This window comes from Tympanuchus pallidicinctus, unplaced genomic scaffold, assembly GCF_026119805.1.
Source record: "Tympanuchus pallidicinctus isolate F22 unplaced genomic scaffold, pur_lepc_1.0 scaffold11, whole genome shotgun sequence".
In the NCBI taxonomy this organism is placed as follows: domain Eukaryota; kingdom Metazoa; phylum Chordata; class Aves; order Galliformes; family Phasianidae; genus Tympanuchus; species Tympanuchus pallidicinctus.
Genome location: NW_026294627.1, coordinates 8,365,418 through 8,388,350, shown reverse-complemented (window position 1 = coordinate 8,388,350; position 22,933 = coordinate 8,365,418). Strand labels below are relative to the sequence as shown.

The following is a 22,933-nucleotide window of genomic DNA, read 5'->3' as shown; positions in this document are numbered from 1 at the left end:
GGTTCTGTACAGAGGATGTGGACCCTCAGACACTCCAGCACCATGGCTGTGCAGGGTGCAAAACTTCTGCAGAGCTCTCACTGGCTTTTCTTGCTCTTGTACCCTCATCTGCCATCTCTTTCTTGAGTTTTCAGGAATGTACCAGGTGTCAGGTAAGCAGGAGAATTTATTGTGAATATGCATTGTGAATAAAAGCTGAGCCCTGAGTTCATGGAGGTTGCATCCTCTCTAGTCAAGGGCTGAGCTAAGAGCTTGAGGGCTCACTTCTCACCTCCCCTTTGTTGCCTCCTGTACTGGGGCTGTGCTCCTGTAGGAGCTCTCTGTGACCCTTCATCAATCAAGGGATGCATATGGCAATGGCAGTGACCATTTCTAAGCAAGGATTCATTCTCAGGATTGGGGCACTTGCAAGTTTTCCAACCCCATTTCTCCTATCTCTTACTGTCCTAGCTTTTCTGAAAGGATGACCAGCATTTCTGTGGGCTTCTTCCAGAAGGTGACACTCAGTACTTATGCTGGACATGGAGTGATGGGAACAGACTCATTTTCCATACGGTCATCTGAGATGGTGAACTGCTCCCTGGGGACAGAGGCGCTCTCTCTCGTCTTTATCCATATGAGACTGTTCAAAGAATCACAGAATGGCTGAGACTGGGGGGCTCTCTGACTCCATTTGCTCCAACCCTGCTCCAGCAGGGACACCCAGCGCAGGGTGCCCAGGACTGCATCCAGGTGGCTTTGGCAGATCTCCAAGGAGGAGATCCCACAGCCTTTGTGTAACGTGTGCCATTGCTCCATCACCTGCACAGCACAGAGGTGCTCCTGGTGCTCAGAGGGAACCTCCTGTGCTCCAGTTTGTGCCCATTGCCTCCTGTCCTGGCACTGGGCACTGTTGACAAGAGCCTGTCCGTAAGTACCACCCCTCAGGTACATATGGACATGAACGAGATCCCCCTGAGCCTCCTCATCTCCAGACTGAACAGTCCCAGCTCCCTCAGACTCAGTCAAAGGGTTTCCATTTTGGGTGACTGTGTAGAGCCAGCTGGACTCGACCGTCCTGTGGGTCATTAAGGTTGGAAAAGACCTCTAAGCTGACCACGTCCAGCCGCAGCCACCCCGCCGTGCCCGGTCCCTCAGCGCCACATCTCCGCGGTTCCCGGGCACCTCCAGGACGGTGACTCCACCCCTCCCTGAGCCGCCCGTGCCAGCGCCTCACCGCCCTTACCGAGAAGAAATGCTTCTAATACCCAACCCGAGCCTCTCCTAGCGCAACTGAAGGCCATTCCCTCTCGTCCTATCGCTGTTACGTGCGAGCAGAGCCGACCCCCACCCGGCCACAACCTCCCCTTCCAGCTCGGGCTCTGCCACGCGGCTCCCTTGGCGGCCAATTGCATCCCGCGATCGTATCGGGGCAGGGAGGAGAGGCGCGGGGAAGGGTCGGCGGGGAGGAGGAGGCCGCAGCCCGTTCTCGCGGGCCCCGCCCGGCGGGGTCAATGCCGGCGCCGCGGCCGCTCTCCGATGAGATTTGTGCGGGGCTGTCGGAGACGCGGTGCCATCGTGGGGACCGTCACCCTCTGCCTGGCGGCCGGCTGGGCTCTGCAGAGTAAGTGCGCCCGTCCCCTTCCTTCTTCCTCCTGCGTGCGCCCGTCGCCCTTGGCCGCGCCGTGGCCGCTTGCGGGCGCTGGGTGCGACGTTTGCTGTGCGGGCTGCCGCGTTTCTCTTGGGGTCCAACCGGCAGGACCGCGTGTCACAGATGTTTGTCGGTGTTCAGATCTTGCGGTGCTGCGTTTGGCTCCGTGGGCTGCGTGGGGAGTTCAGGTATTTGCAGATAGTTCAGTGGAAGGGCGTATCTTTTTAACCTTTACCTTGCAGTCATATATGCAAAAGAACTGCCTTTATCCCGGCATTAGAAGGCACTGCAGAGAGACTGTCAGCTCAGCTCTGGTCAGAAACAGAGCAAAAGGCCTTTAAATAAACGCAGGGAACTGAAAACAACGGGAACAGTTTGCAGCGGTTACCGGGAGCTCCCATCTGTTTGTCTCACTGCCACAAAGCCCTTTCCCTGGCCTGCGCTGTCTCTGGTGAAGGCAGGCTGAAGGCGAGCACCGCCTGGCCGAGAATGCCGCGGTGCTGTGGGAGGGCATGGCGAGAACCCACGGAGGGAGAATCCCAGCAGTCGTGTCCTGGGAAGAGCTGAGGTCCCACTGCTGTTCCAGCTCGGCAGCAGCAGTCAGGCTACTGCTACTGAGGGTGGGGGAGCTGACACAGGAAAAGCCCCCCCCCCCCCCCCCCCCCCGTGCTTTATCTGCCTTCAGTCTGGTTTGATTTCTGCAGGCAGGAAACCCAGCCTCTCGCCAAGTATCACTAACGTGCCATTAACTCAAAAACGACGTGTGCCCATTGAAACTCAAATGTTTGGTGTTCTTCCAAATCCTCATGCAGGAAAACCCCCCATGCAAGTAGGGTTATCGCAGTTACACATTAAACCAAATGATCCATTCTGTTCAGCAGTTACGAGCAGCTCCATAATCACATTAGTGGGAAGTGTGTGATAATTATTTTTTCATATACATTTTTGCCTGGAAGTTGGTGCAACAAGATCCCTCTGATGATGTGATTTATCTGCACTGGCAGGTAGCTGGCTGTCCTGATGTAGCTGTTCTCTCAAACACTGCTAACATATTATTTCTGATTTAAAGCCTACGTGACATCTCCAGCAGCCTGCTGTCCCTCTCATTATGCAAACACGATGAAGTCCTTGCCAAGTCTTCACGTACCTAAGCTTGCTACAGTCCGTGCTTTGGGGGGATGATTAGTTGATATAACAGCTTACTTTGGCCATGGCTGTTAAGATTTCCATTTTAAACATAGGACTTCAAAGGCAAGCCAGTTACTGGTGAACACAAAAGCATTACTCTTGATCCACGGCATGAGGTAAATAAACCAGGTTTTGTATTTCGTCAGAATGTTTGTTGTCATTTTAGTGTGGGCATTAGGCTGACTTGGTCTGTCTGAAGTCCCTATAAACTGGAATATTGTAATTGACTTTGGAAATCATAAATGCCATCCCTGTTTTGTTTGTTTGTTAAGTGCTTGGCAATTGAGTTGTAAATACATTACTGTGAAATGTACTGACTTTGGGGACACAGGAGAGATGGAGCTTTGGACTGTTCCCAAAAGACAGTTCATTTACCTCTGAGGAGGCTGTGGGTTGCAGGGCTTTGAGAGCTTATGAAGAAAGTGCAGCACCTACTTTTCCCATACATGATAAAATACATTAAGGATGAGGTTTATGAGAACATGATGCGATTTCCATTTCTCAATTTGAGGTAGTCAAAAGACCAGAGCTTCACACTTCCTTCTCAGAAAGACCCTTCCACACTGTTTCCTCGAAACACTGAAACACAAGCTGTTACTTGTCCTGTAAGACACAGACATTTCTTCTGACTACAACCAAATAAAGCACGTATTTAGTCTTACGTTAGACATGTGTATTCCTACAGTGGTCAACAGAGAGAGAAACTCCTGTCCTGAAGTCACTAAGATAGGATGAAGTGCCCTCCCAAGAGGTCCCACCCTGCCCAGGATATTCAAGTGCTGCACCCCTCCTGCACTCATTGCCCCCTTTGTCTTTCAGCTCCTGGAGGAGTGTCGTTAATTGTCCCGCAGCCCAACATCAACGCAACGGTGGCACAGAATGTCCTCCTCTCTGTTGAGTACTCCTGTAGAGGCATTGCCACTGTGGAGTGGAAACATGTGTCGAGCTGGGGCACCACCAAAATTGTGGAGTGGAAAAGTGGGAATTACATCAACATATCCAGCGCCTATAAGGACAGAGTGACTACTTTTGAAAATGGTTCTATACAGCTTCTGAACGTGGGCATGAGAGATGCTGGCTACTATTTTATCACAGTCACAGAAGAGTATGGAACCAACACCTATGGCACCATCATACTCAATGTTTATGGTATGAAACTCATGGGATTTCTTAGCCTTACCCTGTGTTTAAACACTAACCTGCTCATAAGCAATGTCGTAACATCACGCATTTCTGCCCTCTTTGCAGAGATTATCTATGAAGATTTACATTTCGTAGTGGTTCTCTTTGTATTTCTTGCTGCAGTATCTGCCATTTTGATCTGCTTCATGTGGCTGTGTAACAAATCCCTCTACCTGTTCCAGAAGAAGACACATAAGCTAACAGGTATCTAAGAATGCAGCCCAGACACACGTTTTTCCAATCTGAGAAATTTGAGAAACTCACTCATGGTTTGAGCTGTAAAGGTGTGAAGCGGTGACATAGAAAAACGAAATTGGAAGGGCTTGGCTGAGTCATCCTGTTTAACTCTTTACTAACAGAGGCAACTGAATAATAGGTATTAAATTGAAAAAGATCCACAGGACATCTACCTTGTATTTTATATCAGAAACCAAAGAACACTTCCCTACATCATTAGCTGCTGCTGTTTTTTCACAGTGGACACACAGCTCATGAGCTTCTGTAGCTACTGAAAATGTTCTTACCCTGCCAGAGTTTGGGTAAAGCCTCTCCTCCCTCCAGTTAAAGACAATTTTCCTATGCAGCAAGAGTTCTTCAGAGTCTGAATTCAGTGCACTCCTTGGCAGACTTCAGGAATACTGCAGTTCTGGAGACTGGCTCTGTCATCATCCAGAACAGGATCCAATGACTTATGTTTCAGTCCCATCTTAGGAGAGCCCTCCTTTGGAAGTCATGGAGCCCTGTGGACTTTGTTTCACTTTCCATAGTGCTTTTTGTTGTACTTGACAACTACTGTCACATTCAGGGTTCTGAGGGACTTATTATGTGGTCAAATATTTTGAAAAGATGTACTTAAAAGCAAATTCTAGATGAGTAAAACTGGAGTTAAAATTAAAAATGTCTCAGCTATTAACGTGGAGTTGTTAATTTTGCAATGCTGACCTTCCCATCCACTTGCCAATCAATAATTTCATCCTTTCATTTGCAGCAAGTACAACTGAAGAAATTGAATTGGAAACCATTGAGTGTTAGCCAAGGACTGTCTCATAACAAAAATAACAACTCTACCTCAGGAGAAAGTATTGGCAAGAAAAGCAAGAAGGAACCTAAAAGGTAAAGTATTTGTGACTACCATAAGAAATTCCTGACTGACGCTGCTAATACAGGACCTGAAATCAGCAGTGTCTGATGGACTTGTTTTGACCTGTTATGATTTCAGCTCTGCTACTCAGAGTACGTGTTCATGGCTGAGCACAAACACATTTTTGTGGCTAACTAATAAAATCCACAGCCTCTGCCACTCCTAAAAACAACCAACCAATAATATCTACCTGTAAGAAAATGATAGTGTTCCTGCAGGACACTTGCATTTTGGCTACAGCAAGTCCCCTGTTATACGCAGAATAGCCATTAGGATCACTCTACGATCCTACGAATAAATTTAGTGTCTAATTACAATATTAAATTAAAAAATTAACTGCAAGGGTTGAATCCTGTTTATTATGCACATGCTGCTACTTTCAGTCATAAGGAATTTCCCAAAGCTCTGAACACAAGCTGTAATTCTGAGACAAAACTGACATTGAAATAATGCCAAGATGGTCAAAGTTCCTCTGCTTATGCTTCCAGTTGTTTACACTGCCCAGGGACATGAACACACATTTTATGACATTACTAGGAAAGGCTGTCGAACAAGGAACTGTGCACAGGCACTGAAGATGATGCTGTCTGAAATGACTGAAGGATATAAAAAACTGACCCCACACCAGTAGAGTGGCAAAACACTGAAAATGTAAGTGACCAAGGGCTAGTCTGTGTCTACAGATAGCACATGGCTTTTTGAGCTTAACTGCTGCTACTGCCTCTTCCACACTTCACTCACTTGTCTCATAAAGTTTTTACGAGTCGTAGAATCATAGAATTGTTAGAGTTGGAAGGGACCTTTCAAGGCTGCCTGGTCCAACCCTCCTGCAGCAAACAGGGACATCTACAGCTTGATCAGGTGCTCAGAGCCCCATCCTGTCTGACCTTGAGTGTCTCCAGGCGTGGGCAACCCACCACCTCTCTCAGATGACAGTTTCCCTCTTCTCAAGGTCAGCATTGCTCAGCAGCTGAGGTACCACAGGTTTGATCCATGAAAACAAAGAACTTCCTATCAAGTGCCTAACAGTGCAGATAGAAGCCACAAAGGCTTTTTCCAAAGCACTTGGAACACAACACTTCTGAAAAGTCAGCCCCAGACTGAACGGCCATTGCAGTGCATAGGGCCTTACAGCCACTCATTGATTCAGCTGTAAGATTCAGCTGGTTGCTCCTTCCTGCACCCAGGAATTAAGAAACTGAAAAATAAATGAAAATCCCAGATAAAACACAGCTCAACGAAGGAACAGTTTGTTCCAGTTCTTCACACTAAAAATGTATTGCCAGTCCTCTGCATGTCTGAGTGAATTAAACCTAGGTGACACAGAAGCTGAAAGTGTTTCCTTTAAGTTTGAAGGACTCTGAAAGGTATTCATGTAACATACGGAATACTTTTATTTCTGCATACCTATTTCCATTTATTACTTTTAATTCCCAAATCTTAGAACTTAAAGTGAATAGGCTAAGCTGAGCACATATCTAGAGTTGCTTAGAAAATATGATAAGTGCAGCTGACATTTAAAACCATTTCTTGCCTACAAATATTTACTTGAATAAATATGACAAGTCAGAAAATATAGGCAGGCACAAATGCCCTGACTCGAAAGTTGGTGACCACTGAAAACCCTTACAGTGTACATGCACTGTAAAAGCAAAGAGAAGTTCCCAGCTAGCATAGTAGAGCCCTGTAAAGAACGACCAGGGGGTCTGGTGGATGAAAACCTTAACATGAGCCAGCAGTGTGCTTTTGCAGCTCAGAAAGCAAATGGTATCCTGGGCTTCATCAGCAGAAGGGTGTCCTGCAGGGACAGGGAGGTGATTGTCCCCCTCTGCTCTGCTCTTGTGAGGCCCCATCTGCAGTACTGTGTCCAGGTCTGGAGCCCCCAGCACAAAAAAGACAGAGAGCTGTTGGAGAGGGTCCAGAGGAGGGCCACAAAGATGATCAGGGGACTGGAGCACCTCCCCTACGAGGACAGGCTGAGGGAGCTGATCTTGTTCAGCCTGGAGAAAAGAAGGCTGCAGGGTGACCTCATTGCAGCCTTCCAGTACCTCAAGGGAATCTACAAACAGGAGGGGACTCAACTGTAGATAACTGCAGGACAAGGGGAAATGGTTTTAAGTGGAGGGAGGAAAGATTTAGGTTGGATGCCAGGGGGAAATTCTTTACTATGAGAGTGGTGAGGTGCTGGAACAGCTGCCCAGAGAGGTTGTGGATGCCCCATCCCTGGAGGTGTTCAAGGCCAGGTTGGATGGGGCCCTGGGCAGCCTGGTCTGGTATTAAATGGGGAGGTTGGTGGCCCTGCATGTGGCAGGGGGTTGGAGCGTCACAATCTTTGAGGGCCCTTTCAACCCAGGCCATTCTATGATTGATAGTTGGAGCTCTGAGCTTGGTGAAAGATACAGCAGCATCAGATACCCAGCCTTGGCTATAGATGCTTTTAGATAGTGGTAGCCAGAGGAACAAGGAGGCAGTAACTGGACTGCACACTGCTTTTCCCATAGACAACTCCTCGCTGAAAAATTTTATCCAAATTTTAAAATGGTTACTGGTACAGCAATAAATTATTCCCAATTCTGTGAAACTGGTATTTGTCAATAATATTACTTGTTGCAGTAACTGATATAAAGAACATGAGGATGAAATGCCTGTGGCAGTCCATTGCTGCACACGAGCTGGCTGAAGAATGTAAAATTTTTCTGCAAGCTGTTACAAAAGCATAAGCTTACAAATTAATAGCAATTCATTTTCCACTTATAAACTGCATGCAAAACTGCAGCAAAAGGTAATATTTGGAAGATTCCAAGAGATCAAGGACATTAATGCATTTTGCATTTAAACTGTAATTAAAGAGATGTCCAAGTTCACAAAACTGCTTTCGTAATCAAGTATAAAGGTCTCAGTGCTCTCTAAATGTACCCAGCTTGTGCTTAAAGGCATACTGCTAAGAGCTCCAACTTCGTGTCTCAATTTAGAGGTCATCCCAGCCTGTTTTCCATCAGTATTGAATATTCCTTTTGTGAAAGGCACTCTGCAGGCTCCTAACCATGGGGTGTTGTTTTTTTACTAACAGCTAAGCCTGAAAGTCTAAACAACTTTCTGCGCCCATCACATCCATGCATTTCTGAAACAAGATAAATGATCCCCCTGCATCCTTCTTTTTCCTCCAGAAGGAAACAAATCCTGCAAGCGTGACAATTTCATAGCTCCAAAGTGATTATTTGGTAACCAAGTGCTTCTTTGACAAAAAGGCTGCTGCTCCATGCAGACTTGTCAGTTGAGGTTGAAAACAGTGAGGTACACAGATCCATTTAATTAATTTTTCATATGTACATCTGATTTTGGGTGAGATTTTTGTGCTGTGTCAGGTGCACAACGTGCTGGGAGCTGCACTGCCACCCCCTGTTCAGCAAGGAGCAAAACCTGCTAGCCAAGCAATATGGGAACAGGCAGTCGTGTAAGATTCACCCACCCCGAGACCTGTGTGCTATTTTCAACCATTATTTTTTCAATTTCATGAATTATCCAAGACACCTTATGAGAAATGCCTTTCTCTGCCACAGTCCAGTTGCACATAATTAAGAACTTCAAGGAACTGAAATAACAGTATGTTCCACAATGGAAAATTTCAACACAGTATAATAGCTGCTTTGGATACACACTGAACAGCAGCTTGCCAAAAACAGTTGCTTAATAGGTATTTCTAACAGCTATTCCATATTGCTCAAGAACGTAGCAAAAGAACAACTGTCACTACAGAAGGACGGTGTTCAATTCAAGCGTGTTCTATGTGCAAAAAGTTCTTTTCTGTGTATGTATGTATATACACACCTTGTAACACAATGTAGATGAAAATCTTAACCAGTTTACACAGACCAGTTTCAAAAAGACCTTTAGCCATTAATAACAAAACAAAAGGAAAACTGGGCAAAACTTTAGTAGAAACATCAAGGCAGCTATAATTACAACAAAGAAAGAGAAACAAACAAAATTACCTCTTGAAGACCTCAAGGGAGCTGACCTCTAAGAGAATACTATCATTTTTCTGAATGGCAGTGAATGCCAGGGTAGAAAACAAAGAACAGGATGACTATGGAGATCCAAGGCTTACTACACGAGTTACCTGCTCTTCCTCTTCCCAGTCTGTTCCTTCTAGACATGAATTTACACAAAAAAGTTACACAAAAATTCAAACTGGCAGGAGAATTTTACACGTAAAGATCATTTCCTCAACAAGCTTGCAAACAACAGAAATTGCAAGCAAAGTAACAAATAGTGCATAAAGTCACCTACAGCCACGTCACAAGCTGTGACTTTACAACCCTCAACACCACTGTGCCTCTCCACAAGAAATTCAGTGCGTGACCCAGAGCCTTTTTATCAGAAACATTTGTAAAAATCTGTTCAGAAAAAGCAGAGGCTGGGAAGGAAAGGGTATCATTTTGAGCAGGCACCTTTCATAAGGCAAAGGACTCTTGAATTTCATTTTATAGAAGAAAAATACAATAATCACTTAGGAATGTTGGTCTAGGTAGAGCAGCCTGCAGAGATACAGCTGAAAGGAACTCTTGGAAAAAGTATTGCACATCATTAATAATGCTTTATTATAAACCCTACAACAGATGCATCTGTACAGGAAATAGATGTGGTTTTGTTTTCTTGTGTAGCCCCACAGGCTGAATCATCCTTTGTTGCACAGGCAGCACAGCAACGACTCAAAGCCCCCACGAGGAGACTGAGAGATGATCAGCATGGAGTCAGGGCTGCCATGAGCAGCTCCATTTTATACACGAAGTTGCGCCCTTCCATTTTATTCCACTGGACTTCCTTGAAGGGCCCTCGAAGATGGTTCCACTTGTTGTCCTGCAGCACGTCGCCCTTGGGGAGATCTTTGCACTGACTCCGTGGAAACTGAACCATAACTTTGCTGCCACTTTCAGGACCATTACGTACTGTGATGAACAAGGATTTTATGAGTATTTTTACTCATGTTAAACACCCTCCCTCATGTATGCAGTACATTATTGTTGAGTCAATTCCAAACATACTGAAAACAAATGACAAATTGCCTTACATATATTTATGTTGTAAGCTGGTTTCACACTTTTTCACTACAGTTTTTATGTTGGCACTGCTCTTTGCTAAAGCAAATCAAAGAAACATTTGACAAACAATCCACAGAATACACATTTCACATAAAGTGCAAAGAAAAATAGCCTTAATAATATCAAGTTGTTGGGTGGTTCTCTTTTTTTCCCCTTCTTAATTCTTATCTCTAAGGTGATCCCTACCATTCTATTCCAGAAAGTACATTTTAATTTTCATGAGCTGCATCTATTAAATATTCATTCTATTGGATACCTCTCTGGAGAGGAACGAAGTCAGGACTGCTGATATCAAACTGCAAGATAGGTGGAGAGAGAGTGATATTCTCCAAGTCTAGGTGACAGTTTTTTTGCTTGTATTTCTTCGTTGCATTTATTTCTTTTCTTTTGGTGGTGGAGAGCTCATTATTTGGTTAAGGAGGTAACACTCAGCTTTCCCAAACATTACACCTGTGGCAGCGGATCAAAACTGCTGTATGACCACTTCAGATCTGAGAAGCACAGGTGGAGACACAACTTATGCACCAACCAAAACTAACACGTGTGGATCCAGAAGCTACCTCAGCTGCCAGTTCTTTGCCTATGAAAGATAATCTTCAAAATGTAGACCAGAGGAGCCTAGTCTTCATCTAGTCGAAACCCCTGGCACAAAGCAAGGTCTTCAAGAGCAGGTTGTTCAGAAAGATTTCCAGTCAGGTTCCCACAGCCTCTTGGGGCAACCTGGGTCCAACCATTCTCACAGTGAAAAGGCTGTTATGATTAAATGAAATTTCCTTGTATCGGTTTGTGCCCATGGCTGGGTGCCACTGAAAAGAACCTGGCTTCATTCTCACTGCACTCTTCCCTTCAGGTATTTATGGACACTAATGATGTCACCCCTCAGCCTCCTCTTCCCCAGGCTGAACAGTCCGAACTCCTTCAGCCCTTCCTCACAGGAGAGGTGCTCCAGTCCCACGATGCTCCTTGTGGCTGTTTGTTGGAATCACTCCAGCATGTCCTGCCTCTCCTGTACTCTCCTCCCCATGTGTGGGACTTAGCACTGCCCTTTACTGAACACCCTGAGGTTCCTGCCAGCCCAGTTCTCAATGTGTTCAAGTCTTAGGATGGCAGCACACAGATTATCACATTATCAGCTACTTCTCATTTTTGTATCACCAGCAAACTTGCCCCAACATCCAGCTGCTCTAAGCAGCCATGGTCCCAGTACTGAACTCAGGGTTATACCACACCTGTGGCATCCAGCTGGATTTCGTGGCTGAGGATCACAACCTTTTAAGCCTGGCAATCCAGCCAGCCTAGCTCCTATTCCATCACTCTGTCAATCAAGGGGGATGTTGGCATACAGTCTCAAAAATCCTGCTAAAATAGAAAACATCCATTGTTCTCCCCTCACTTATTGAATTAGTTATCTCACTGTAAAAAGCTTTTGGACTGATTGAACGTAATTTCCCCTTCATAAATTGATGTCAGCTACTCCCAGTCATCTTATGCCCTTAATATGTTGGGAAACTGCTAAGTTTTTTTTACCCCTTCACCTTTTTAGTAACTGCAGTGAGGCTGACCAGATTGGAGTTTCCCATTCTCCTTCTTTAATATATGACACAGGCCTTCTTCCTGTCTTCAGGAATCTCTCCTGATCAACAAGACCTTTAACGGATCATCAAGAGTGAATTTGCAGTGACACTGACCAGGTCCTTCAGCGCTCACACACACATCCTACATCATTCTTTGTTACAGACTCACAGAATCATCCCCTTTAACCTCAGTAAGGAGGGTCAGGTTAAGTCCGGATCCATATCATGGGGACATGGGATTTCTGAAGGTCAGTCTTAAGACCAAAGGAAAGAAGACATCAGGTACTCTAGCCTTCTTCATGTTCTCAGCTACCAGGTCCTGTCCCCACTTAGCAGCAGGCTCAGGCTTTCCCTAGGCTCTCTTTTGCTGTTGACATACTGACTGAAGCTCTTTACTACTCTGTATGTCCCACACCAAATTCAATCCCAGATGCACTTTAGCTTTCCTATTCCCACGCTTGAATTCTTAAGCAGCATCTCTATCATATTCTCAGGTCACCTGCTTCTGTTTTCTGTGGCCTTTTTCACCTGAGTTGAATCACGAACTCCTTGTTCACGCAGATCTTCTGACACCTTGCACAACTTGGTGCACATGCAAATGATCATCCCTGACCTGAAAGAGGTGATCGTTGGAAAAAAAACACCACCACCAACCAGCTCTTCTGGACTCCTGTGTCTTCCCAGGTGTGTGCATCCCAGGTGATTCATCCAAGCAGATCCCTACAGAAAACCCTGTGCTCCTTAAGCCCAGGGTTGTGATCCTGTTGTTTGCCTTATTCCCTCCTCTCAAGATCACAATGGTTTCTGCAATCTGTTTTTTCTGTGCCAGTTCTAAGAATTATTTTCATGCTTGTCTAAGTCAAACCTGGTTTAATAATTAAATGGCTACTTGGCAAAGTACTCATTCTCTTTAGGTGCCAAATCCACACACAAGAGATCATTTCTAGAATATTTTGCTATAAGTTGTCATTGTTTTAAAAAATCCTGGAGACTGATTTTAGAGGAAAGCTTAAAAACCCTTTAGAACTTAAGAATTCTGTACACATTTGAAATAGGAAGTATTACCTGAAATGGCATAGTCTCCATTTGGTGATGCTACAGTTATTGCAGATGCATTGCCAATACTCTCCACTGGCCCCAAGCCAACGTGATTGCTGAAGCTCAGCACGTGCCATCCCATAACTTTTGCAAGCTGCTGAACTGCATGGACTTGGTGCTGCGACATCTGAAAGGTGACAAGAGGTTCATCTTCTCATCAGTATTTGCACACCACAAAATGAAATACAGAGGAACTATAACTGGGTTCTACTATGGGTTTTTTGTGTGGTTTTGTTGTTGTTTGGGTTTCTTTTCTTTGTTTTTGTTCTTTTGGTGGTGGTGGTTGTTCAAAAAAACAACAACAAACCCCAAAACATGTTGTTATGTATGTCAGGATAGCTTTGAAGGCAGAGGCAACCATTATATCAAACACACCACTCAGCCAGAGGACTTTTTGAAGTACTGCTTTCAATTAAGAAAAAAAATAACCCAACTGTTATGAAAAGGATTTTGAAATGTCTTTTCTTGGACAGAGATCTTTGCTGTAAAATATCTAAAATACCTTTGCAAATATGTATTAACAATGCAAGCTCAAATAAAGGCCGAGGTTCTCTGGCACATGATTATCTCCATTAATGCTCAAGGGCTTTAAGCTTTGAACTTCAACAACTTACAAGATTAGAAGAGAATGTTTTTCCACATCAAAAAGTAACACTTGTTGCAAAGAATAACCCAGCACTGTTAGCAGTTCTCTGAAAGTCTAAAAACACATCTTCATGAAGAGATATCATCAGCAGAATCTGTTTCAACTTGTTCTCTTTGCGCTGTGGAGTTTGATGCAACTGCACCAGGCCAAGCACCGTTACTACAGACCTGTATTGTGACTATTTACAACGTGTATTAGGGAGACTGTCACTTCTGAACAGAACCAGCAGCTTGCTCCACGCAATTAACAAGCCTCTGTTCAAATATCAACTGATTTAATAATGGTTGCTGCAATCATTAACAACACAGTGCTGAAATGACAGTAATTGCGGGCTCATTAAGATCTCTAGATTGGATTTGGTTACAGTAAGCTTAACATATTGAATACCTTGTAGGCTGCTCTCACTGGCTGGTTCTGAAGTCAGCAACAAACCTATTGCCCTGATAATGAGTATCACAATCAGTAGTATTTCTAATGGAAGGGCAAAAAACTGATTGCTGCTAGTGACCTGGTATTACATTTTATAGCAGTTGCTAAATTCACTATACAAACATACTGGAAAATCCAGTTACCCACCTTTCCTGTAGGCAATAACTTCATTTCAAGTTTCCTAATATTTTCTACACAGATAAAGGTGAGATCTTCACTTCTGTTCCCCAAAATACCAGAAGAAAAGGAAGAACAAAGTATACGAGTATACCTGAGATAAAAGGAAATCCTGCAGCTCTTGCTCTTGATGAGACAGTGTAATAACTCTTCCATCTCTGTGCACTACTCTGATTTGTTCAACTCCAATGTTGAGCTGTAGTTGAATGGATCTTTGAAGACAAGATACACATTTATTCAAAACGCATTATAACACCTCAGAAAATAGGAAGTTTGTTCTAAGAACACAGAATTCTTCTGATTACTTGATAAGAACTCTAAGATAAGGATAGGGCAAAGCCCGTGGAATACAATACCAACTTCAAACATCTCAGTTACATCATTCACCACAATGTCCCCCTCTACAACGCAGGGCAAATGTATTCCATGGCACATTCCCAGAGCTGGTGCGCTGCTTGTTCAAATCAAGTCCTGAGGTACCTCACAGCCCCCTCCCTGCCTCTGTGCACATTTCCTTCCAGAAGACAGGGGAAAATTTACTAAGGAATGGTTCTATCCTGCTGTCAAGACTTAAGCAGCACAGGTACTCTGGAAGAGAGACTGCAAACTGCACCAGTGTGGACAGAGCCAAAGAGAACTGCTCAAAATGGTCAGAGGGTGCTAAGGCAACCAGCTCACCCACCATAGCTATCAGTGAACGCACCAATGGTCAGCGTGTAGGCATTCGTTTCCACTACTTGAAGTCTCATACCTTAGTGACAATACAGTAATAACATAAATTACATGAGCTTCACATTTCAGTGCCTCTGTAACCAAGCTAGGGCAGAGCACTGACTAGCTCTCCATGCCCAGATTGGAAGCTTAAAGGCAAGCATGTACAGAAACACTCTATATTCAGCTGTCTCCATACACCTCTGTCCTAAAGAACCACTTTCCTCTTCGAACCTTTCCCTGAAGGAAACTGTGCTAGATAACTACTTACTAAGTTTCAACATTAAATGCACTGTAAAGGGGGCGAGGAGGTAGCTGTTCCTTCTCACCACTCAGAAAAACACAATAGTTGTACACAAAAACAGGCCCCTAGCTTTCTGTTTTACAGCAAATCTAAAATTGGGGGTTGAAACTAGATGATCATTGTGGTCCTTTTCAACCCAGGACATTCTATGATTCTATGACAATTGCAACACTCCACTTGTATATGCCGTGCTACTGCAACGCAAACAGAAAGATGCAAATGTTTTCATACTTACTTGCATATCTGTTCATACCCTTGAGAAGTTATTAGAACTTTAACACTGGATTCATAAACATCATTTATATTTGACCAGTGGGCCTGAATCTGAGGATCCTCAATACGACTAGCCAGACTGTCAATGGTTCGAGCAGTTCTAGAGGGAAAAAAGAGACATTCCACTCAAAATAACATTGCTGATTTCTGCTGTTATCTTCTTTAAAGGAAATGAGTCGATGTACTTCAAAATTCTAGCTGTAAATTAAGCATGGCTGTTTACTGTGTCTATTTCACATATGTTCTGCAGAAGTATTGCTACAATATTATTCAGCATCAGCTGCTCAGCAAAGACCATTGAGAAGTACAACAATCAGCAGCCTCCATCAGCTGTCACAGACCTCACTAAAAGGAAAAATTCAGATTTCTCTGGCCAAGTACTGTGTGATCGTACATCGTTATCCTTCTCAGTACTTAAACAAAGAAGTAGAAACTGAACACTGACAAAAATCCTGTTTTCCACAATGACCCATTTCATCACACAGCTCGTGACCCACCTGCGCCTCAGAAAGATGTGTTTTGCCTGTTTTATGATCTTTTCCAGAAGTCCTTCGTTTGACTGCAAAGAACTGATTTCATTTTTATCAAAAGCCTGTGGCCCCGCTAGCCTCATTCTCTTGTGGCCAAAAGGGGCACTTGCTGGATGTGGCATCACTGTGGAGCTCAAAGTTTGCTTGTGACACTGCAAACAATTGTTAGAAGAGAAAGTGACCAAATAACACAACTGCAAGATTTAATACAGATACTCTGAATACGCTGATTCACATCAAATCTTAAAACTGTTCCCTTTTTCACATGACTTCATGGCTTCTGGAGCCACGTCCTATGGATAGGAACACTTTCTGGAACACGTTTTCACAACTGCTTAGACATCTGCACTTTCTCTGTTCAGGGAGGGAGCACATCTCTACCTATTTCCCCAGGTCTTCCCATGCAATTACATGACAATCTAAAGCACTGAAGCAGTGATCAGACCTCAAGTGAAGCAGAGTTACTGCAGACATTTACTGTTCTTTTCTTGTGGAAGTATAATCCGAATCAATACTCAAATCATTAAGTACTTGATAAACACTAATTACACACAGAGGTAGAAAAGGGAAACTGAGGAGCTGGACTGAAAAAACCCTTGCATGGCTTTTCCAGAGTGAGCAGCCAGGTTTAATCTTTGGTTCAGAACCAGTATGCTATTAAAGCACAGCTGGAACTCCTTAGTCACCAACGCACAGTAAACCTGACCAGCAGGTTGCTTCACAGAAATGGACAGAAATTTACTGGCCTCTAGTGGCCATCTGTTACTACAGCAGTGCATAAGGCCTGCAAGTCCAAGCAAAAGCCAAAAAGAGCCCCCTCCAATCCTGGACTATGAATGCATTACCTCTCTGATAAGTTGATGCAAATTATGTTCCAGAACATAGAGATGATCCTCGGGATTCTGTTTTTCCGAAGCAGACTTCTGTGATTTTTTGTCATTGGAAGAGTGACACAGAGAAATAGACAACTGCAAACCTGTGCAAAGCAGGTTTTATTTAATAATAAGGACACAGTTTCCAAGCAGGCTGTTGAGAACTTAATCTTGACCTTATACAGACATCAGCTTTACAACCAACACTATCTCAGAGAAAAAAAAATGTAGAAATCAAATGATGGAGAGCACAGCAGCAAAAGCAGGTAACAGTGTTCACTGAAGTGCTGTCAGGCCAACTACTACCTCAACAGGTTGATTTCATACTTATTTCTACTACTCAAACCCACACACACAGGAAAGAAAAAAAAAGGAAAAGGTTTCTTCATAAGTAGTTGTGCATCCCTTGTACAAATTCAGCAGCTCTGACCCATCCTCATCTTCTCTAATTGCCCCCATTGAAAAGCATCACCCTTAGTTCCACAGATAACCCATTAACTCTCCTCTAAAGTTTCACTTACATGAAGCAGTGATCTTTGCAAAGCTCCAAAACATGTACCTATCACTACAGTTGACAAAACAATGTTAAGTACTACTGACAAAACCCAAAGTCTGTATAATAAAATATGAGTAAGTTAGAAAATAAAGTATATTAGTTGAATTTTACTATAATTAGCAAGTAAAAATTTGGGAAACTCTGTTTTTCACAATCTTTGAAAAGCAAGGTTAACACTTTGCTTTGTTTCTTAAACTAAAAAATAAAAAAAAAAAAAAAAAAATATCTCATAAAACAGAATTTCAGTCTGTATTTAACAAGTAATCCTACCTGGGAAAGGCTGAGAGATGATCTGATTTTTCACAACAATGTGAGGAATTTGTGATTTAATTTGAACAGCTTCTCGTGACAGCTGGGCAAAGATTTCTTTACACAGGAGAACATTCTGTGCAGTCTCCAGTTTTGTCTGCCAGTGCGGGGTACCTGAAAATATAAATTCAAATCTTCAGAAAAGTAAAGAGAAGCTGCTTTTCTGTTCAGATACCAAATATTCTACAGTAGTTGCCCTGAATGCCAGCACTGGAGTAGTAAGGTGGTATTAATGGTTTTAAACTGAGACAGGGGAGATTTAGGTTAGATATTAGGAGGGAGTTTTTCACACAGAGGGTGGTGACACACTGGAACAGGCTGCCCAAGGAGGCTGTGGATGCCCCATGCCTGCAGGCATTCAAGGCCAGGCTGGATGTGGCTCTGGGCAGCCTGGTCTGGTGGTTGGTGACCCTGCACATAGCAGGGGGTCAGAACCAGGGGATCACTGTGGTCCTTTTCAACCCACACCATTCTATGATTCTTCTACAAATTGAGTATTTCTCAGAATTTATTTAGATTAAATAAGAATATTCTTGTCCACTCTTCTTTAAAGCTTTATGTGATAATTTTCAAATTAAATATCATCTATTTCTTGAGAACACACCCAGAAAATAACATACCTGGTTTTGATTTTGGCATGGGTCTTTTAAAGAGATTGACTGTCCCAAGGTCACCAATGTCTGGAGCTTGTTTCTGAATAGAAACCTATGTGGAAAAAGAAGGAAAAAAAAAAAAAAGAAAAAGGTTACCTGAAGTTTATTCTTTGTTGCAAGCATGCAAATAGCATAAAATCCATGCTTTTGTATTGAAGTTTCTGGCAAACCTTTATATAGGCTGATCCCTCTAAATCACTTGGGATTTGAACATCCAAAGGACAGTAATCCTCAGGTATCTTTTTATCCAGGTCAATGTCAGTGTTTTTAATCACCTCAAACGTGCCATGATGAAGGAAAAGGGAGCCTAATCAAAGAAGAACAAAGACGCATGTAGTAGAACCCTAAAATCATCCACGTTGGAAAAGATCTTCAGGATCATCAAGTCCAGTCATTAATCTGATCTACGAAGTCCCATCACTAAACCATGTCCCTTGGTACATGTCCATGTATCTGTTATATATCTCCACATGGGGACACCACCACCTTCCTGGGCAGCCTTTCCAACCTTAAACTACTCCCTTCATGAAGAAACTCTTCCTAGTATCCAATCTAATTTCTCCTGACACAACTTGAGACCACTTCCTTGCACCTTATTGCTTGTCACCTAAGAAAAGAGACCAACACTCTCCTTGCTGTAAGCACAGAATCACAGAACAGCCCGGGTTGGAAGGGACCTCAAGGATCATGAAGCTCCAACCCCCTGCCACATGCAGGGCCACCAACCTCCCCATTTAATACTAGACCAGGCTGCCCAGGGTCCCATCCAACCTGGCCTTGAACACCTCCAGGGATGGGGCATCCACAACCTCTCTGGGCAGCTGTTCCAGCACCTCACCACTCTCATAGTAAAGAATTTCCCCCTGGCATCCAACCTAAATCTTTCCTCCCTCCACTTAAAACCATTTCCCTTTGTCCTGCAGTTATCTACCCTTTCAAAGAGTTGAGTCCCCTCTTGTTTGTAGATTCCCTTGAGGTACTGGAAGGCTGCAACGAAGTCACCCGCAGCCTTCTTTTCTCCAGGCTGAACAAGATCAGCTCCCTCAGCCTGTCCTCGTAGGGGAGGTGCTCCAGTCCCCTGATCATCTTTATAGCCCTCCTCTGGACTCTCTCCAACAGCTCTCTGTCTTTTTTGTGCTGGGGGCTCCAGACCTGGACACAGTACTGCAGATGGGGCCTCACAAGAGCAGAGGGGGACAATCACCTCCCTGTCCCTGCTGGACACCCCTCTTCTGATGAAGCCCAGGATACCATTTGCTTTCTGAGCTGCAGGGGCACACTGCTGGCTCACGTTAAGTTTTTCATCTATCAAGTCCCCCAAAACCACTGTCTAGGTAGTCGTAGGGAGCACTGAGGTTTCCTCTCAACCTTCTATTCTCCAGACTACACAAGCCCACCTCCCTCAGCCACTCCTCATAATTCTCATTTTCTAGTCCCTCCAACTTTGTTACTCTTCTCTGTACACATCTGAGCAATTCCACGTCCTTCTTGCAGCGAAAGGCCCAAAACTGAACCCAGTACTCAAGGTATGGTCTCACCAATGCTGCATGGAAGTGGCAATCCTTTCCCTAGCTCTGCTGGCAGCTCAGTTTCTGATGTGGGCCAAGATGCTATGGGCCTTCTTGGCCACTAAGGCACACTGCTGGCTCACATTCAGACATTTTCTAACCAGCATCCCAGGTCCTTTTCTGCCAAGCAACTTCCCAGGTGCTCTTTTCCACGCCTGTATTGCTGCAATGCATTTGATGTGACTCAAAGGCAGCACCTGCCATATGGCTTTGGTGAGACTCAAGGAGAGTCAGAGCTACGGCATCTTCATTAATGGAAGATGAGCAGCTCTAAATCTCTACCCACCTTCACTGCAACAACAGGTGCCCAAAATAATCAGTTTAGATGCCTACAAATCTGTGTTCAGAAAAGAGACTCCTCAATTTAAAAAAATGCTTCATGGGCTTTTGTCCATAAGGCCTACTTGTCAGCCAGTATAGAACTGTTCTGTAAAGCAATCTTTACTAAAACTCTTCTTGCCTTTAAAATCACTTTCTAGGTTAAGGATGGTGGGATATTTTCCCTGATAATAAAACGTGTTCTCTTACAATTCTGTCTCATAATTATGTGTTATTAACTGATACATATTATTAAACATACTCCAACTGTTTTTTCAGCTTAAAACACTTTATGTAAAATCTTAATATTCATTTCTAAGTAAAGGCAAAACACCCTACTGCATACCTGCACTTCTGTAGCTCAGATCACCAAGAATTTTGTCTCCCACTTTTCTCAGCTTCCAGTGCTGTCTCAGTCTCAGTAGTTCTGAGTTGAAGTCTCTTTGTCGCTTATTTTCCTGGTTTTCTGCAACTGATTTGGATAATCTTTCTGCTCCTTTTAGCAGGATCTGAGCTGCACCTGCTAATGACTTCTTTTTTGAAATCAGCTGTAGAAACTGAGGATTCTAGGAGGAAAATGAAACCCAACAAACATTTCATGGTTTCTGCTGTGTCTTGTATGATGCTGTGTTTTGGCTTTGGGAAAAAAATAATGTTAATAACACACCAACGTTTTAGCTGTTGCTGAGCAGCACTCCACAGAGGCAACAATGTTTCAGCTTCTGATATTGTGCTGACAGTGAGGGAGCTTTTGCTGGATGCTGAGTAGCCTATTCAGAATTACCTTCACATCAGCATTATATGGCCACAAGAAGCACTTTGATTTACAACTCCAAGAAGCCTCTGAGCTCAGCATCCTCTCCCACTTTGAGCCCTCCTACTCACCCATAGAGCACAGCATGAAGACACCATGTGGAACACTACCAGTTTTTGTACTTATCACTCACACAGAAAAGCCTCAGTGTAACAAAACCATCAGTATAAACACACAGGAAATGCATAAGCTGCAACGAACCTGCTTGGCAGGAGGTGGATCCTGCACCACTGGATCCAGAGTCATGAACTTTTTATCCTTAACGATGCTGAGGACATCATACAGCACACACATTTCAGTCAGGGCACTTCTTAAGTTGTTTCTCACTGAGTCCCAAGGCCAGAGGGACGGCTGAAACTTCACCAACCCTAAAAACAAAACAAATACAGACACAAGGTATGTTTTGAGAACGAGTCTTACACCCTATTGTTTTACAAACCTGCCACAAAAGCATAAAACACAATGTGATACATGGGTTTATCTTATCTCCCTTTTCTTAAGGTGTTTTCTAGGCCTCTGTCAGAAGTATTTTAGAATCACTTGAGTTGGAAGAGACCTTTAAAGGTCATCTAGTCCAACTGCCCTTCCACGGGACCCCTACAGCTACAACAGATTGCTCAGAGCCAAGTTCAGCCTGACCTTAAGGGTCACCAGAACCATCTCCATCTCCCTGGACAATGTGTTCCAGTGCCTCACCATCCTTATTGGAAAAATAGTTCTTTCATATATCCAGCCTAAATTTCACTCTTTTAGTTTGAAACCATTTCCCCTTATTCTGTCACAACAGACCCTGCTGAAGAGCCTGACCCTTCCTTTCTTACAGCCCCCTTTTGATACTGAAAGGCTGCTGTCAGGTCTCCCCACAGCCTTCTCATCTCCATGCTGCACACCCCAGCTCTCTCAGCCTGTCCTCATAGGAAAGTTGTTCCATCACTTGGAGCACTTTTGTGGCCCTCCTCTGGATGCACTCCAACAGCTCCACATCTCTGCTATATTGAGGACTCCACATCTGGACTCAGTGCTCCAGGTGAGGCCCCACAGCACAGATCAGAGGGGCAGGATCACCTCCCTCGCCCTGCTGGCTGTGCTGCTCTGGCTGCCCAGGATACGTATGGCTCTCTGGGCAGCTAGGACACACTGCTGGCTCACATCCAGCTTCCCATCCACCAACACCCCCAAGCCGTTCCCAGCAGGGCAGCGCTCTATCCTTACAGAAATAGCGGTGTCTGCCATGCCGCAGGCGCACACCCTGCACCAGGCTCAGGGGAACCCCACGAGGCGCTCCCGGCCCGACCCCGCCGCCCTCCGGGTACGCACAGAGCAGCCGCAGCGGCCGCAGTCCGCGCACCCCCACCCCGAAGGCCTCCGGCAGCCACACCGCCCGGCCCGGCCGCCCCCACCTTCCTCATCCTCCGCCTCGCTCGGCTCGGCCCAGGCGCGGCCCGCCGAGCCCGGCTCGTCCTCCTCGGAGCCGGAGCCCTGGCTGAAGTCGATGCGCTGAGCCAGGCGCGCCAGGTTCTGGGACATGGAGAGGGGCTGCAGGTAGGTCTCGCTGCCATCCAGCCCCACCTCCTGCACCTGTTTCTCGCACGCCGACTCGATACTGATGCGCACCGCCGGCACTCCCGCCATCTTGGCGCGCCCTCCTCGCCTCCTACGGGTGCCGGGCGGAGCCGCGAGCCGAGCGCGCTCGGCTGTTTCCGGAAGCGGCGCTCGGGAGGGGCCGGCTTCACGGGCACGCGCTCGGGCGCGGTCCCGACCGCAGCGCGCGCATTTTGTTTGGCAGCGCTATTCCTGATTGGCAGCGGGTTTGTTCTGCATGTTGAACGCAAATTCCCTCCTAGTTCCACATCACCGA

General features: G+C 44.8%; 2 protein-coding genes across 4 annotated transcripts; one reads left to right on the top strand and one right to left on the bottom strand.

Annotated features, from left to right (window-relative positions):
• Nucleotides 1-1,224: 1,224 nt before the first annotated feature.
• VSTM5 (V-set and transmembrane domain containing 5) lies at nucleotides 1,225-9,933 on the top strand. 3 transcript variants are annotated; one of them, XM_052670472.1, is made up of 5 exons: nucleotides 1,225-1,603; nucleotides 3,638-3,967; nucleotides 4,067-4,204; nucleotides 4,989-5,113; nucleotides 5,679-7,208. In XM_052670472.1, the coding sequence occupies exons 1-4, from the start codon at nucleotides 1,519-1,521 to the stop codon at nucleotides 5,030-5,032; spliced, it is 597 nt and encodes a 198-aa protein (XP_052526432.1). In that variant the 5' UTR covers nucleotides 1,225-1,518; the 3' UTR covers nucleotides 5,033-5,113; nucleotides 5,679-7,208. The 3 variants fall into 3 exon arrangements, with proteins under 3 accessions (XP_052526432.1, XP_052526422.1, XP_052526413.1); XM_052670462.1 differs by having other exon boundaries at nucleotides 5,630-7,207; XM_052670453.1 differs by lacking the exon at nucleotides 5,679-7,208 and adding an exon at nucleotides 9,806-9,933 and having other exon boundaries at nucleotides 1,226-1,603.
• MED17 (mediator complex subunit 17) lies at nucleotides 9,719-22,738 on the bottom strand. Its single transcript, XM_052669811.1, has 12 exons — nucleotides 22,476-22,738; nucleotides 21,277-21,443; nucleotides 20,608-20,827; nucleotides 18,546-18,682; nucleotides 18,343-18,427; nucleotides 17,684-17,836; nucleotides 16,831-16,961; nucleotides 15,953-16,137; nucleotides 15,418-15,555; nucleotides 14,262-14,379; nucleotides 12,883-13,042; nucleotides 9,719-10,090 (listed from the first exon to the last, which is right to left on the bottom strand). Exons 1-12 carry the CDS (start codon nucleotides 22,705-22,707, stop codon nucleotides 9,885-9,887), a joined length of 1,932 nt encoding a protein of 643 aa, XP_052525771.1. The 5' UTR covers nucleotides 22,708-22,738; the 3' UTR covers nucleotides 9,719-9,884.
• Between the last annotated feature and the right edge of the window lie 195 nt (nucleotides 22,739-22,933).